At 39.3% G+C, this 17,709-nt stretch overlaps 1 protein-coding gene across 3 annotated transcripts in view; it reads left to right on the forward strand.

Moving 5' to 3' along the window:
* Positions 1-17,709, forward strand: part of PCNX1 (pecanex 1) — a 207,043-nt gene that overhangs the window by 27,876 nt on the left and 161,458 nt on the right. For all 3 annotated transcript variants that reach the window (XM_030812783.1, XM_030812792.1, XM_030812798.1), the window contains exon 2: positions 12,379-12,587. In XM_030812783.1, the coding sequence (XP_030668643.1) occupies positions 12,379-12,587 (209 nt within the window). The remainder of the gene's footprint in view (positions 1-12,378; positions 12,588-17,709) is intronic.

Consider the following 17,709-nt stretch of genomic DNA (forward strand, 5'->3'; position numbering starts at 1 on the left):
TCTGCAGATAAGTTGCATGACAATGTGAATCACAATTACAGGAAGGGTTTGTGATCTATTATGATCTGCTGGTAATATTGTCAGCTGCTCTGGAATCAGCTGAGAGTCCAGTGACGTAATCCAAGTAGAGTCGAGAATAAGTTTAAACTAAGTCACCAGACAGACCGGTGTGTGTCTATGCACTTTTACCCCCTTTGGGAAAAGTTAAACTGTTAGAGCACAGCTGTCCTTTGTCACCCAGAAACCTCAAGAGTAATCACTGGCAGGGCTTATGCATTTGAATCAGATAGTGGAAAATAAATGGGTAACTTTTGTAATTTGAATAGAAAATACAAGTATTGTTCATCAGGTACTGGTTTCCAGTATTTAATGGTCACCTAAATTTTTATTTTGTTCTAAGTCTTTTCACTGTTCAGTGCTCTTAAAAAAGAAATCCTGAGCTGGGCACAGTGTCTCATGCCTGTAATCCCAGCACTTTGCAAGGCTGAGGTGGGAGAATCACTTGAGGCCAAGAGTTTGAGAACAGCCAGGGCAACATAGCAAGACACTGTCCCTATTTTTAAAAGGAAGTTCTACACTTAATATGTACATCTTGCACATTTCAGTGTGGTTTTGGCACCCAGTTGGCCACTGCTCTTAGCAATATAATAGTAGGGGGAGAGAGTTTATTTAGGTGTGTTTTAAGCATTCATAATCTTTGACTCTTTTTGTAGAGGCAGATCCTGTAGACCATTCAGTGTTAAGTACTCTGTTTTATCTTTTCCCATTTGGCAGAGCCATTTTCAATGAATTTGTCTAACACTGAGTAATAATGTTGGGGTTGTTGCCTTTCTGTCCACTTAATTAATATCAGTCATTTTTATCTTAATGTGGACTACAGTGAATTACAATGGAACTCTTACTTTTCGACATTTTACATTTGAAAATGGAATTGGCAATGTGGTATATAGCAAAATGGGCACTGAAATACGCATAAGAAGCCTCCCTTAATATTGGTATTAAGATGGGTGATCTTGGCTAAGTCATTAAAATTCCTGTCTGGAAATCAAGGTATTGAACTAAATAATTTCCAGGAATTCTGGTTTTTATGACAAATATTTCAGATGGAAACCAGTGTCACACAATTTTTGTAAATTCTCTGAGATGTATATGTGTTTATATGTATCAAAGCAGTTTGTGTTGTGTGTTTGAGAGTGGCCATTTTGCTCAGAAAAGGCTATTCAGAGTACTTTTGTTTTTCATAATGAATATTAGATTTATTAAAGCTATAAATTAAACAACTAGGAATTTTATTTTTATTTTTTATTTTTTATTATACTTTAAGTTCTAGGGTACATGTGCACAACGTACAGGTTAGTCACATATGTATACATGTGCCATGTTGGTATGCTGCACCCATTAACTCCTCATTTACATTAGGTATATCTCCTATTGCTATCGCTCCTCCCTCCCCCCACCCCACGACAGGCCCTGGTGTGTGATGTTCCCCACCCTGTGTCCACATGTTCTCATTGTTCTGTTCCCACCTATGAGTGAGAACATGTGGTGTTTGGTTTTCTGTCCTTGCGACAGTTTGCTCAGAATAATGGTTTCCGGCTTCATCCATGTCCCTACAAAGGACATTAACTCATCCTTTTTTATGGCTGCATAGTATTCCATGGTGTATATGTGCCATATTTTCTTAATCCAGTCTATCATTGATGGACATTTGGGTTGGTTCCAAGTCTTTGCTATTGTGAATAGTGCCACATTAAACATATGTGTGCATGTATCTGTATAGCAGCATGATTTATGATCATTTGGGTATGTACCCAGTAATGGGATTGCTGGGTCAAATAGTATCTCTAGTTCTAGATCCTTGAGGAATTGCCACACTGTCTTCCACAATGGTTGAACTAGTTTACACTCCCACCAACAGTGTAAAAGTGTTCCTATTTCTCCACATCCTCTCCAGCACCTGTTGTTTCCTGACTTTTTAATGATCGCCATTCTAACTGGCGTGAGATGGTATTTCATTGTGGTTTTGATTTGCATTTCTCTGATGGCCAGTGATGATGAGCATTTTTTCATGTGTCTGTTGGCTGCATAAATGTCTTCTTTTGAGAAATGTCTGTTTATATCCTTTGTCCACTTTTGGATGGGGTTGTTTGATTTTTTTCTTGTAAATTTGTTTAAGTTCTTTGTAGATTCTGGATATTAGCCCTTTGTCAGATGGATAGATTGTAAAAATTTTCTCCCATTCTGTAGGTTGCCTGTTCTCTCTGATGGTAGTTTCTTTTGCTGTGCAGAAGCTCTTTAGTTTAATTAGATCCCATTTGTCAATTTTGGCTTTTGTTGCCATTGCTTTTGGTGTTTTAGTCATGAAGTCCTTACCCAAGCCTATGTTCTGAATGGTATTGCCTAGGTTTTCTTCTAGGGTTTTTATGGTTTTAGGTCTAACATTTAAATCTTTAATCCATCTTGAATTAATTTTTGTATAAGGTGTAAGAAAGGGATCCAGTTTCAGCTTTCTACATATGGCTAGCCAGTTTTCCCAGCACCATTTATTAAATAGGGAATCCTTTCCCCATTTCTTGTTTTTGTCAGGTTTGTCAAAGATCAGATAGCTGTAGATGTGTGGTATTACTTCTGAGGGCTCTGTTCTGTTCCATTGGTCTATATCTCTGTTTTGGTACCAGTACCATGCTGTTTTGGTTACTGTAGCCTTGTAGTATAGTTTGAAGTCAGGTAGTGTGATGCCTCCGGCTTTGTTCTTTTTGCTTAGGATTGTCTTGGCAGTGCGGGCTCTTTTTTGGTTCCATATGAACTTTAAAGTAGTTTTTTTCCAATCTGTGAAGAAAGTCATTGGGAGCTTGATGGGAATGGCATTGAATCTATAAATTACCTTGGGCAGTATGGCCATTTTCACAATATTGATTCTTCCTATCCATGAGCATGGAATGTTCTTCCATTTGTTTGTGTCCTTTTTTATTTCGCTGAGCAGTGGTTTGTAGTTCTCCTTGAAAAGGTCCTTCACATCCCTTGTAAGTTGGATTCCAAGGTATTTTATTCTCTTTGAAGCAATTGTGAATGGGAGTTCATTCATGATTTGGCCCTCTGTCTGTTATTGGTATATAGGGATTCTTGTGATTTTTGCACATTGATTTTGTATCCTGAGACTTTGCTGAAGTTGCTTCAGCTTAAGGAGATTTTGGGCTGAGATGATGGGGTTTTCTAAATATACAATCATGTCATCTGCAAACAGGGACAATTTGACTTCCTCTTTTCCTAATTGAATACCCTTTGTTTCCTTCTCCTGCCTGATTGCCCTGGCCAGAACTTCCAACACTATGTTGAATAGGAGTGGTGAGAGAGGGCATCCCTGTCTTGTGCCAGTTTTCAAAGGGAATGCTTCCAGTTTTTGCCCATTTAGTATGATATTGGCTGTGGGTTTGTCATAAATAGCTCTTATTGTTTTGAGATACATCCCATCAGTACCTAGTTTATTGAGAGTGTTTAGCATGAAGTGCTGTTGAATTTTGTCAAAGGTCTTTTCTGCATCTATTGAGATAATCATGTGGTTTTTGTCTTTGGTTCTGTTTATATGCTGGATTAGGTTTATTGATTTGTGTATGTTGAACCAGCCTTGCATCCCAGGGATGAAGCCAACTTGATCATGGTGAATAAGCTTTTTGATGTGCTGCTGGATTTGGTTTGCCCATATTTTATTGAGGATTTTTGCATCAATGTTCATCAGGGATATTGGTCTGAAATTCTCTTTTTTTGTTGTGTCTGCCAGGCTTTGGTATTAGAATGATGCTGGCCTCATAAAATGAGTTAGGGAGGATTCCCTCTTTTTCTATTGATTGTAATAGTTTCAGAAGGAGTGGTACCAGCTCCTCTTTGTCCTTCTGGTAGAATTTGGTTGTGCATCCCTTTGGTCCTGGACTTTTTTTGGTTGGTAGGTTATTAATTATTGCCTCAATTTCAGAGCCTGCTATTGGTCTATTCAGGGATTCAACTTCTTCCTAGTTTAGTCTTGGGAGGGTGTATGTGTCGAGGAATTTATCCATTTCTTCTAGATTCTCCAGCTTATTTGTGTAGAGGTGTTTATGGTATTCTCTGATGGTAGTTTGTATTTCTGTGGGATCGGCGGTGACATCCCCTTTATCATTTTTTATTGCGTCTATTTGATTCTTCTCTCTTTTCTTCTTTATTAATCTTGCAAGCAGTCTATCAATTTTGTTGATCTTTTTAAAAAACCAGCTCCTGGAGTCATTGATTTTTTGAAGGGTTTTTTGTGTCTCTATCTCCTTCAGTTCTGCTCTGATCTTAGTTATTTCTTGCCTTCTGCTAGCTTTTGAATGTGTTTGCTCTTGCTTCTCTAGTTCCTTTAATTGTGATGTTAGGGTGTCAGTTTTAGATCTTTCCTGCTTTCTCTTGTGGGTATTTATTTAGTGCTCTAAGTTTCCCTCTACACACTGCTTTAAATGTGTCCCAGAGATTCTGGTATGTTGTGTCTTTGTTCTCACTGGTTTCAAAGAACATCTTTATTTCTGCTTTCATTTTGTTGTGTACTCAATAGTCATTCAGGAGCAGGTTGTTCAGTTTCCATGTAGTTGAGCGGTTTTGAGTGAGTTTCTTAATCCTGAGTTCTAGTTTGATTGCACTGTGGTCTGAGAGACAGTTTGTTATAACTTCTGTTCTTTTACATTTGCTGAGGTGTGCTTTACTTCCAACTGTGTGGTCAATTTTGAAATAAATGCAGCATGTTGCTGAGAAGAATGTATATTCTGTTGATTTGGGGTGGAGAGTTCTGTAGGTGTCTATTAGGTCCACTTGGTGCAGAGCTGAGTTCAATTCCTGGATATCCTTGATAACTTTCTGTCTGGTTGATCTGTCTAATGTTGACAGTGGGGTGTTAAAGTCTCCCATTATTGTGTGGGAGTCTAAGTCTCTTTGTAGCTCTCTAAAGACTTGCTTTGTGAATCTGGGTGCTCCTATATTGGGTGCATATATATTTAGGATAGTTAGCTCTTCTTGTTGAATTGATACCTTTACCATTATGTAATGGCCTTCTTTGTCTCTTTTGATCTTTGTTGGTTTAAAGTCTGTCTTATCAGAGACTAGGATTGCAACCCTGCTTTTTATTGTTTTCCATTTGCTTGGTAATCTTCCTTCATCCCTTTATTTTGAGGCTTTGTGTGTCTCTGCACATGAGATGGGTCTCCTGAATGCAATGCACACTGATGGGTCTTGACTCTTTATCCAATTTGCCAGTCTGTGTCTTTTAATTGGAGCATTTAGCCCATTTACATTTAAGGTTAATATTGTTATGTGTGATTTTGATCCTGTCATTATGATGCTAGCTGGTTATTTTGCCCGTTAGTTGAGGCAGTTTCTTGCTAGCATCGATGGTCTTTACAATTTGGCATGTTTTTGCAGTGGTTGCTACTGGTTGTTCCTTTCCATGTTTAGTGCTTCCTTCAGGAGCTCTTGTCACCAGCCCTGGTGACAAAATCTCTCAGCATTTGCTTGTGTGTAAAGGATTTTATTTCTCCTTCACATATGAAGCTTAGTTTGGCTGGATATGAAATTCTGGGTTGAAAATTCTTTTCTTTAAGAATGTTGAATATAGGCCCCCACTGTCTTATGGATTGTAGAGTTTCTGCCGAGAGATCAGCTGTTAGTCTGATGGGCTTCCCTTTGTGGGTAACCTGACCTTTCTCTCTGGCTGCCCTTAATATTTTTTTCTTCATTTCAACTTTGGTGAATCTGACAATTGTGTGTCTTGGAGTTGCTCTTCTCGAGGAGTATCTTTGTGGCGTTCTCTGTATTTCCTGAATTTGAATGTTGGCCTGCTTTGCTAGGTTGGGGAAATTCTCCTGGATAATATCCTGAAGAGTGTCTTCCAACTTGGTTCCATTCTTCCTGTCACTTTCAGGTACACCAATCAGACATAGATTTGGTCTTTTCACATAGTCCCATATTTCTTGGAGGCTTTGTTTGTTTCTTTTTACTTTTTTCTCTAAACTTCTCTTCTCACTTCATTTTATTCATTTGATCTTCAATCACTGATACCCTTTCTTCCACTTGATCGAATCGGCTACTGAAGGTTGTGCATGCGTCACGTAGTTCTCATGCCATGGTTTTCATCTCCATCAGGTTATTTAAGGTCTTCTCTACATTGTTTATTCTAGTTAGCCATTCATCTAATCTTTTTTCAAGGTTTTTAGCTTCTTTGCGATGGGTTCGAACATCCTCCTTTAGCTTGGAGAAGTTTGTTATTACTGATCTTTTGAAGCCTACTTCTGTGAACTCGTCAAAGTCATTCTCCGTCCCTTTGTTCCGTTGCTGGCGAGGAGCTGCATTCCTTTGGAGGAAAGAAGCACTCTGATTTTTAGAATTTTCAGCTTTTCTGCTCTGGTTCCTCCCCATCTTTGTGGTTTTATCTACCTTTGGTCTTTGATGATGGTGATGTACAGATGGGGTTTTGGTGTGGATGTCCTTTCTGTTTGTTAATTTTCCTTCTAACAGTCAGGACTCTCGGCTGCAGGTCTATTGGAGTTTGCTGGAGGTCCACTCCAGACCCTGTTTGCCTGGGTATCACCAGCGGAGCCTGCAGAGCAGCAAATATTGCAGAATGGCGATTGTTGCTGCTTGATCCTTCCTCTGGAAGCTTCGTCTCAGAGGGGCACCCGGCTGTATGAGGTGCCAGTTGGCCCGTACTGGGAGGTGTCTCCCAGTTAGGCTACTTGGGGGTCAGGGACCCACTTGAGGAGGCGGTTTGTCCATTCTCAGATCTCAAACTCCGTGCTGGGAGTACCACTACTCTCTTCAAAGCTGTCAGACAGGGATGTTTAAGTCTGCAGAAGTTTCTGCTGCCTTTTGTTCAGCTATGCCTTGCCCCCAGAGGTGGAGTCTACAGAGGCAGGCAGGCCTCCTTGAGCTGCGGTGGGCTCCACCCAGTTCGAGCTTCCTGGTGGCTTTGTTTACCTACTCAAGCCTCAGCAATGGCAGATGCCCCTCCCCCAGCCTTGCTGCCGCCTTGCAGTTCAATCTCAGACTGCTGTGCTAGGAGTGAGTGAGGCTCTGTGGGCGTGGGACCCTCTGAACCAGGCGTGGGATATAATCTCCTGGTGTGCTGTTTGCTAAGACCATTGGAAAAGCGCAGTATTAGGGTGGGAGTGTCCCGATTTTCCAGGTACCATCTGGCACAGCTTCCCTTGGCTAGGAAAGGGAATTCTCCGACCCCTTGCACTTCCCGGGTGAGGCGATGCCCCACCCTGCTTCAGCTCACACTCTGTGGGCTGTACCCACTGTCTGACAGGCCCCAGTGAGGTGAACCCGGTACATGAGTTGGAAATGCAGAAGTCACCCGTCTTCTGCATCGCTCACACTGGGAGCTGTAGACTGGAGCTGTTCCTATTCGGCCATCTTACAACTAAGAATTTTAAAACTCAACTCTTTACAGGTCTAACATATTTTAACAATAATTTAAAAAGGTTTTTTTAAATAAGATCTTATCAAATTGCATTTGTAAATTTAGTATTCATTTTTAAGGATTTAAATTATCTGACAAATGTTTGCAAGTTGAGAGGCTATAGAAAAAACAAACTCTATTCTCCTACTTTGCTATCACAGCACAGAACACTTCTGACAGCAGATGTGTGGGGGTGTCCCCACACACCAAGCAGTCAACAATTTCTGCAGCAGGTGCTTCAGCAGACACCAGCTGGGTATCCTCCAATTCAATTCAATTCTGACACTGTCTACCTGGAGATATTATTAATACAAAGGATACAAATGAAAAGTTGAATGAGGCAAGGCATGTGGGAAGGGCCCTGGAGCCTCCATGCTGTCTCTGGGCATGGAAGTTCCAGAAACCTTCATGTGTTAGGTATCATGAAGCTCTTGAATCCAAGCCTTTTAGGTTTTTATAGAAGCTTCATTATGTAGTCGTGATTGATGACATCATTTGGTGATTGATATGGTTTGATTTTGTGTCCCCACCCAAATCTCACCTCGAATTGTGATAATCCCCACATATCAACTGCAGGACCACGTGGAGATAACTGAATCATGGGGGTGGTTTCCCTCATGCTGTTCTTGAGATAGTTCGCACCAGATCTGATGGTTTTATAAGGGGCTTCCCCCTTCACTGGGTACTCCTTTCTCCTGCTGCCCTGTGAAGAGGTGCCTTTTGCCATGATTGTAAGTTTCCTGAGGCCTCCCCAGCCATGCAGAACTGTGAGTCAATTAAACCTCTTTTCCTTATAAATTACCCAGTCTCGGGTATTTCTTCATAGCAGCATGAGAACGGACCAATACAGTAAATTGGTACCAGATAGTGGGGCACTGCTGAAAAGATACCCAAAAATATGGAAGTGACTTTGGAACTGGGTAACAGGCAGAGGTTGGAACAGTTTGGAGGGCTCAGAAGAAGACAGGAAGATGTGGGAAAGTTTGGAACTTCCTAGAGACTTGTTGAATGGCTTTGACCAAAATGCCGATAGTGATATGGACAATGAAGTCTAGGCTGAGATGGTCTTAGATGGACATGAAGAACTTATTAGGGACTGGAATAAAGGTGACTCTTGCTATGCTTTATTAGCAAAGAGACTGGCAGCATTTTGCTCCTGCCCTAGAGATCTGTGGAACTTTGAACTTGAGAGAAATGATGTAGGGTATCTGGTGGGAGAAATTTCTAAGCAGCAAAGTGTTCAAGAGGTGACAGAGCATAAAAGTTTGGAAAATTTACAGCCTGATGATGCAATAGAAAACACAACCCCATTTTCTGGGGAGGAATTCAAGAAAGCTGCATAAATTTGCATAAGTAACGAGGAGCCAAATGTTAATCACCAAGACAATGGTGAAAATGTCTCCAGTGCATATCGGAGGTCTTCACGGCAGCCCCTCCCATCACGAGCCTAGAGGCCTAGGAGGAAAAAAATGGTTTCTTGGGCGAGGTCCAGGGCCTTGCTGCTTTGTGCAGTCTCTGGACTTGGTACCCTGCATCCCAGCTGTGGTTAAAAGGGACCAATGTGCAGCTCAGCCTGTTGCTTCAGAGGGTGCAAGCATCAAGCGTTGGTGCCTTACATGTGGTGTTGGTCCTGTGGATGCACAGAAGCCAAGAATTGAGGTTTGGGAACCATTGCCTAGATTTCAGAGGATGTATGGAATTACCTGGATGTCCAGGCAGAAGTCTGCTGCAGTGGTGGAGCCCTTATGGAAAACCTCTGCTAGGGCACTGTGGAAGGGAAGTGTGGAGTTGGACCCCCCCGATACAGAGTCCCCATTGGGCATGGCCTAACAGAGCTGTGAGAAGAGGGCTGCTGTCCTCCAGTCCCCAGAATGGTAGATCGAACAGCTTGCACCATGTGCGTAGAAAAGCCACACTCAGTGCAAGCCCATGAGCCAGCCAGGAGGGGAGCTGTACCCTGCAAAGCCACAGGGATGGAGCTGTCCAGGGCCATGGGAGCCCACGTCTTGCATCAGTGACCTGGATGTGAGACATGGAGTCAAAGGAGATCATTTCAGAGCTTTAAAATTTGATTGCCCTGCTGGATTTTGGACTTGCATGGAGCCTGTAGTCCCTTTGTTTAGGCTGATTTCTCCCATTTGGAATGAGTGTATTTACCCAGTGCCTGTATCCCCATTGTATCTAGGAAGTAGCTAACTTGCTTTTGATTTTACAGGCTCATAGGTGGAAGTGACTTGCCTTGTCTCTGATAAAACTTTGGACTTGGACTTTTGAGTTAATGCTGGAATGAGTTAAGACTTTGGGGGACAGTTGGAAGCACGTGATTGTGTTTTGAAATGTGAGGATGTGAGATTTGGGAGGGGCCAGGGTGAAATGATGTGGCTTGGCTGTGTGTCCCTACCCAAATCTCACCTTGAATTGCGATAATCCCCATGTGTCTAGAGTAGGACCAAATGGAGATAATTGAATCATGGGGGCATTTCTCCCCTGCAGTTCTCGTGATAATTAGTGAGTTCTCATGAGAACTGATGGTTTTTTAAGGGGCTTCCCCTTCACTTGGTATTCATTTCTCTCCTGCTGCCCTGTGAAGAGGTGCCTTCTGCCATGATTGTAAGTTTCCTGAGGCCTTCTCAGCCATATGGAACTGTGAGTTAAACCTCTTTTCTTTATAAATTGCCCATTCTTGAGTATTTCTTACATAGTAGCATGAGAGTGGACTAATACAGTGATCAACTCATCCTACAGCCCCTCTTCCCTCCCTTTAGGTTGAGAGTTGGGACTTCAGTCCAACCCTCTAATCAGGAGGTTGGTTCTCCTGGAAACCAGCCCTGGCTCCTGAGGCTATCCAGGAGCCCTCAGGCACCAGTCAAGCTAATAGTGAACAAAAAGACACTTACCAGTTTGGAGATTCCAAGGATTTTAAGAGTTTATGCCAGAAAATGGGGATGAAGACCAAATACATATTTCACAATATCATACAAGTACTCAACTCTTGCAAATCTGATATTAATGTATTTTGTAAACTTCTAAATATATTTCCCAACTTAAAATTATAAGCCCAAACAAGTTATTCAGTAACATTTTAAGTTGGAATCACAAGTTTAATTTTTTTAGATACATTAATATGCAGGACTTCTTAATCCAAGTATTTAAAAATAACAAATATTTAATACATACCTATTATGCCCACACTCAACACAGAAGTATTAATTTGTGGACTTTATGTTTTTCCATCCTAATTTCAACCCACACTCTTTCCCTCTCAAAAACTTTTTTTTTCTTTTTAAAGAAACTTTGAAGCTAGGCGCAGTGGCTCACGCCTGTAATCCCAGCACTTTGGGAGGCCGAGGCGGGCGGATCATGAGGTCAGGAGATTGAGACCATCCTGGCTAACACGGTGAAACCCCGTCTCTACTAAAAATACAAAAAATTAGCCGGGCGAGGTGGCAGGCGCCTGTAGTCCAGCTACTCAGGAGGCTGAGGCAGGAGAATGGCGTGAACCCCTGGGGGTGGAGCCTGCAGTGAGCCAAGATCGCGCCACTGCACTCCAGCCTGGGCGACAGCGAGACTCCGTCTCAAAAAAAAAAAAAAAGAAACTTTGATCTTATCTGTATTCTAAACCTGCCTGGCTCATGAAGACCTTTTTATTTTTGTCTCAAGTGATTTGAGGTTCACTTTTTTTTTTTTTTAATGGAATCTCACTGTGTCACCCAGGCTGGAGTGCAGTGGCATGATCTTGGCTCACTAGAACCTCACTTCCCAGGTTCAAGTGATTCTCCTGCCTCGGCCTCCCAAGTAGCTGGGATTACAAGTGCCCACCACTACACCTGGCTAGAGGTTACTCTTTTAAAGCCAATTTGGGGTCATGTTCTCAGATAACTGAGATTGAATCTTGTGAAAACATGTGGGGTCTAGAGCTATAGATGTCTGGGTGATTTTTCTCATGAAATTGGGATAAGTTGAGCCTCGTTGTATTACCTCTGCCAGTAGTGACTCTAGGCCTTGCCTTCCCAGTGAGCTGGTCTCCAAGCCTGCCACCTGTGGACTCAAGTTCCCCATCACTGAATCCTCCTGTGTGATGGGCCTTCGGCCCCACACCCAGGATGTTTGGCTGACTTATTTTATTTAATCTGTTACTTGATTCTATTCTGTGTTCTTTTATTCTTTTTGTTTGGCAGGCTACAATTTTTAAGTATTTTAAATGTTTAACTATTTTAAAATAAAACCCACCTGGATTTTGCATGTCTTCCATATCTTACCTAGTTTTACAGTCACAGTTCTAAGGTCATTCTCATGACAGTTTTAACTTCCAATTTTCGGGAATACAAAGACTGTATCCTAAAAAATGGTTGCACAGAGCCCATAAACAGACATTATATTTGGATCACAACCTTGATTTCTTCACATATACTGTAATGTGATACTTTTGTTCTGCAATTGTATAATAAGGCTTTTGGCATGGACCATATACCTGTGCTGTCCAGTGGGAATGTAATGCAGGAAAGCCATATATGTAATTTAACATTTTCTAGTAGCCACATTAAGTAAAAAGAAACACATGAAATTAATTTTAATAATGTTTTATTTTACCAGTATAATCTAAGTATTATTTCAACATGTGATCAACATAAAAATGGAGATATTTTACATTTTTTTATATTGAATCTTTAAAATGCGGTGTTTATTCTCACTTTACATCTCAGTTCAAACTAGCCATATTTCAATTACTCCGTAGCCACATGTAGCTAGTGTCTTTTGCATTGGGCATTGAAGCTGCTAAGTTTTGCAGCTTAGCGCTGGTAACATAGTTGTTGCTTTGTGTGTAAATGTGTTTATTATTTTAGATACAGATTTATCTAATTGATTACAGTAGAAAATATTTTAAAATGTATTTCCTTAATTTCTTTCTCTTAAAGGCCCTTCCTTCTACCATGATTATAGTAGCAGTTTATTGTCCTGTGATAGCTGCTGTTTTCATTGTTCTGAAGATGGTCAACTATAGACTACACAGAGCACTTGATGCTGGAGAAGTTGTAGATAGGACTGCAAATGAGTTCACGGATCAGCGAACCAAAGCTGAACAAGGCAACTGTTCAACCAGGAGAAAAGACAGCAATGGACCGAGGTAAGGAAACCTATATCATTGATTGATTGTAATGATTTAGATCATGTTATCTGTATAATGATGTGATTATTATGTTGTACTTGTTTTCTTTATATGGTTTTAAGGCAGTGTTAGATCTTACCACTGTAGATACAATGATGGGTACGTATTTTAATATTAGAACAGAGCTAAGCTAACTGGCATGTTTGGGGGATTAAATCAATATTCTTGGCCTCATTGCTAGACAGGTTAGAACAGTACTGTTGTGGGAAGACAGGGACCCCGAACAGAGGGACCAGCTGAAGCCACGGCAGAAGAACATAAATTGTGAAGATTTCATGGACATTTGTTAGTTCCCCAAATTAATACTTTTATAATTTCTTATGCCCGTCTTTACTACAATCTCTGAACATAAATTCTGAAGATTTCATGGACGTTTATCACTTCCTCAATCAATACTCTTATAATTTCCTATGCCTGTCCTTACTTTAATCTCTTAATCCCGTCTTCTTCGTAAGCTGAGGATGTATGTCGCCTCAGAATCCTGTGATGATTGCATTATCTGTACAGATTGTTTGTAGAGCATGTGTGTTTGACCAATATGAAATCCGGGCACCTAGAAAAGGAACAGGATAACAGCGATTTTCAGGGAACAAGGGAGATAACCATAAAGTCTGACTGCCTGCAGGCCGGGCAGAACAGAGTCATATTTCTCTTCTTGCAAAAGCAAATAAGAGAAATATCGCTGAATTCTTTTTCTTAGCAAGGAACAGCCCTGGAAAAAGAATGCATTCCCAGGGGGAGGCCTCTAAAATGGCTACTCTGGGAGTGTCTGTCTTATGCAGTTGTGGATAAGGCATGAAATATGCCCTGGTCTCCAGCAGCGCCCCCAGGCTTGTTAGGATTGGGAAATTCCAGCCTGGCGAAATTCTAGTCAGACTGGTTCTCTGCTCTTGAACCCTGTTTCCTGTTAAGATGTTTATCAATGACAATGCGTGCACAGCGGGACAGTGAACCTCATCAGTAATTCTAATTTCGCCCTGGCCTTGTGACCTTGCCCTGCCCATTTGCCTTGTGATGTTTTATTGCCCTTGAAGCATGTGATCTCTGTGACCCACACGCTATTCATACACCCCTCACCGTTTGAAATCCATAATAAAAACTTGCTGGTTTTGCGGCTCAGGGGGCATCACGGAACTTGCCGACATGTGATGTCTGCCCTGGACAGCCAGCTTTAAAATTTCTCTCTTTTGTACTCTTTCCCTTTATTTCGCAGACCGGCCGACACTTAGGGAAAATAGAAAAGAACCTATGTTGAAATATTGGGGGCTGGTTCCCCTGAAAATACACTACCGTATGATAGTTACTTACACTAAAAACCAAAACCAGCAGCCTAAAGAAATTATTGAGCATGGCTTATAAATCTCAGCATTTATTTTTATTTACTCGTATAAATAAAATGTGTGTGTGTGTGTGTATACACATATGTATATATAGACATGTATATATGTATATGTACACATATGTATATATACACACATATGTATATATATATACACATACACACACACATCTTAAGCAAATTGTGATATTTTACTTGACATTTATAGGTAGTATACTTTACTTAACCTATTATAAATTTCTTTCAATTGTATATTCTTACCTTAGAAACTTAGCTGTTTCTTTCCTACATCTTTGCAAGACTGACTTCTTAGGATTCAACTGTGATTTGATGTCAGCTCCTCCTGGAGGCTTTCCTTTCCCATCCCAGCTGAAGTGATCCCTCTGTTGCTCAGTCACATTCTGTAGCATGACCTTGGCCTTGCCCACTTTCCACTTTACCTATTTGACAGAAGTAGGTACTTTATTCATAGTCAAAAGTTTGTGACCTTACAGAAAATAAAAGGTACCCCTAATATAACTCTTGGAAAAGTTTTTTTGTGAACACTTGACATATCTCAAAACAATTCTAGCAGGTAGATGCTGTTATTATCCCTGATTTACAGATGTGGAAACCAAGTTGAGAAAGATCAAATAATCTAAGCAGTTGTTTCCACTGAGCATAATATGAAATATTTCAGACATCAAGACATAAATAATATAACAAAAAGTGGGCACTCCTCTGTTAAGACTGGTGATATTTCTATATATTTTCCAGGGCATTGAAAGCCTTTGTTTATTCCTTTTCAATTCCATTTTTTTCCTTATTCTTAACATGAGTACCCTGTTTGTTAATTAAACACATATTTTACCCTCATAATTTTTGTTTATTGCCTTAATCACTGTCTGAAATTATCTTAACATTTATTTGCATTGATGAACTTCTTGAAGGTAATGACCTTATTTTTCTTATGAACTATTGTAGTCCCAGTTCCAAAATCAGTGTCTGGCAATGATAGGTACTCAGCAAATATTTGAAGTAGTGAAAACAATTATTCTGTGATGTTATGTTTAATGATGCACGGTATCTCATTATGTCGATGTATTTTATCCTATTTTAAATTATATCAATTATTTTGAAATTTAAATATTAGATAACTGTGATGTTTAAATTTTAAATGATTAAATGTTTTACTATAGTTTTTCAGAGGTGGAATTGCTAGAAATGCTATGCACATTTTTAAGTTTTCCAATATGTATTGCCAAATTCCCAAGATTTTACCATTTAATGACTATGACCAGAAATTCAGCTGCCTCTTTTTTTTGCACTTTTGACAACTCTGAGTATTTAGTATTTTGAAAAACTGTGATATCTCATTGTTTAATATTGTTTAATATGTAAGTAATTAAATTATTGTTTAATATTCCTGTTTTTGAATTACTAGTGAAATGGAGGTATTTTGCTTATTGCCATTTATATTATTCTGTGAATTGTATATTTTTCTGTTGGTGGATTTTTTTTTTTGCTATTGATTTTGGGACTTTTTTTTAAACAAAAGATACTAGCTCTTCTGTGTCAAATACTCTTCCTCAGTTTATAGCATTTTATTTGTCACTGTCTTTATATCCTGTAATTTATTTTTCTGTGGTCCAATTTTGTATGTTTGTTATTTCTGCTTTTGATAAACATGTTTTCTAAGATTTTCCTTCCCTTAAATTATATAAATATATAATAAATTAAGATCTTTGTATCTACTTTCAGTATTTTTATCATTTTACTTTTTACTCTTAAATTGTTGTCAGTTTGAAAACATTTTAACTTAATTTGTTTAGGTTTGTGTATCACAACACCATTCATTAAGTAACAGATTTTTTCCCTGTAAATTTAAATGCTTTCTTTTTCATGTAGTATACTGTATATACTTATGTTAGTTTCTGAACTTAGTTTTCTGCTTCATCTTTCTGCCTTTTTTCATTTATACCATACTGTTTTTATCATAGTGGCTTTATAATATGTTTAATACTTAGCATTGTGAGTGACTCCAGTATTTTTCTTTTTTGATGTTATTATTTTTTGGGGGGTGGTTTTGTTTGTTTGTTTGTTTTGAGATGGAGTCTTGCCCTGTCGCCCAGACTGGAGTGCAGTGGTGCGATCTCGGCTCACTGCAACCTCCACCTCCCAGGTTCAAACAGTTCTCCTGCCTCAGCCTCCCAAGTAGCTGGGATTACAGGCATGCACCATCACGCCCAGCTAATTTTTGTATTTTTAGTAGAGACGGGGTTTCATCATGTTGGCCAGGCTGGTGCTGGACTCCTGACCTCGGGTAATCTGCCTGCCTCGGTCTCCCAAAGTGCTAGGATTACAGGCATGAGCCACCACGCCTGACCTTTTTTGATATTATTTTGATTATTCTCATGCATATACTTACTTTTGTGAGATATCTTCATGTATGCTTATCCTCCAAAAAATTTCATTAGAATTTTGATGACAATTCTATTAAATTTGTAGAAACTCAACTTTTACAATAGGGATATAGATGAGAGATTTCCATTTATTTTCTTATGTTTTTATTTATCATCTCTTTATGCACTTATCTTTTATGTCTTATAACCTTTCACATTTTTTAAATGGTTTCTCTACATTTCCTAGGCCTATTCCATTTCTGTTAAGAAATGCATGTTTGTACATTGTGGATAAGCAAACAGAATGTAGACTTCACACTCAGTCAGCCAAGGCTTCTTAATTGTATGACATTGGAGAAGCTACTTAAGCTTTTATGAGTTGGCTTTCTTGTCAGAATGATGAGGAAAATAATGGAACTCTCTCATAGGATTATTACAATGAATAAATGAAATAATATATAGAGAGCTCTTAGAATAATTCCTGACACATGGTAACACTTGATAATTGTTCTAATTATTTCTGGATATTATGTATATTTGTCATTGCTTCTGAATTGTTTTTTCCATTTTCTTTTACTTTTAAAACTTTTTATTGTGAAATATGTATTCCAAACACTATGTTAGCAATAATCAAGTGACTACTTCATTACCTACCACACAGCCTAAGAAATAAAACATTATAAAAATACCATGACATTCCTCTCCCATTTCATTCCACTTTTCCCTTCAGGAGTAACCATAATCTTGAATTTTTTGTGAATAACTCCCTTGCTTTTCTTTATTGTTAAACACTCTTCGTAGATATTCCTGAATATATTTATTTATTTTTGTCTGCTTTAGGACATCCTAAGAGAATCATACTGTATGCATTTCTCTATGAGAGATTTTTTTTTGCACAGTATATTATACTTTATTGACTCATGCATGGTGATGTTTGTAGCTAGAGTTTATTCATATTGACCTACATGTAGTCTGCCACTGTAAGAATAGACCACAGTCTATTTATTCATTCTTCTATTTATAGCCATTCAGATTATTTCTAGTGTTTTTTGTCTTGTGGTACATGTGTATATCTAGTTTATGTAAGCTGGTTTATAGGACATTTTCATGTTCAATTTTATCAGGCAATTCCAAGCTATGTGCCAAAATGATTTTACCAGTTTATACTCTCACCGGTAGTGTATGAAAGTCCTTATTGTTCCACATCTTCATCAACATTTGATACTGGTAAACTTTAAAAATTTGCCATTCACTTAGCTATTGATTTGGGATTTAAAAAAAGAAAATTGGCTGGGCAGTGTGGCTCCTGCCTGTAATCCCAGCACTTTGGGAGGGAGAGATGGGAGGACAGCTCGAAGCC

This window comes from Nomascus leucogenys, chromosome 1a, assembly GCF_006542625.1.
Source record: "Nomascus leucogenys isolate Asia chromosome 1a, Asia_NLE_v1, whole genome shotgun sequence".
Lineage (NCBI taxonomy): Eukaryota > Metazoa > Chordata > Mammalia > Primates > Hylobatidae > Nomascus > Nomascus leucogenys.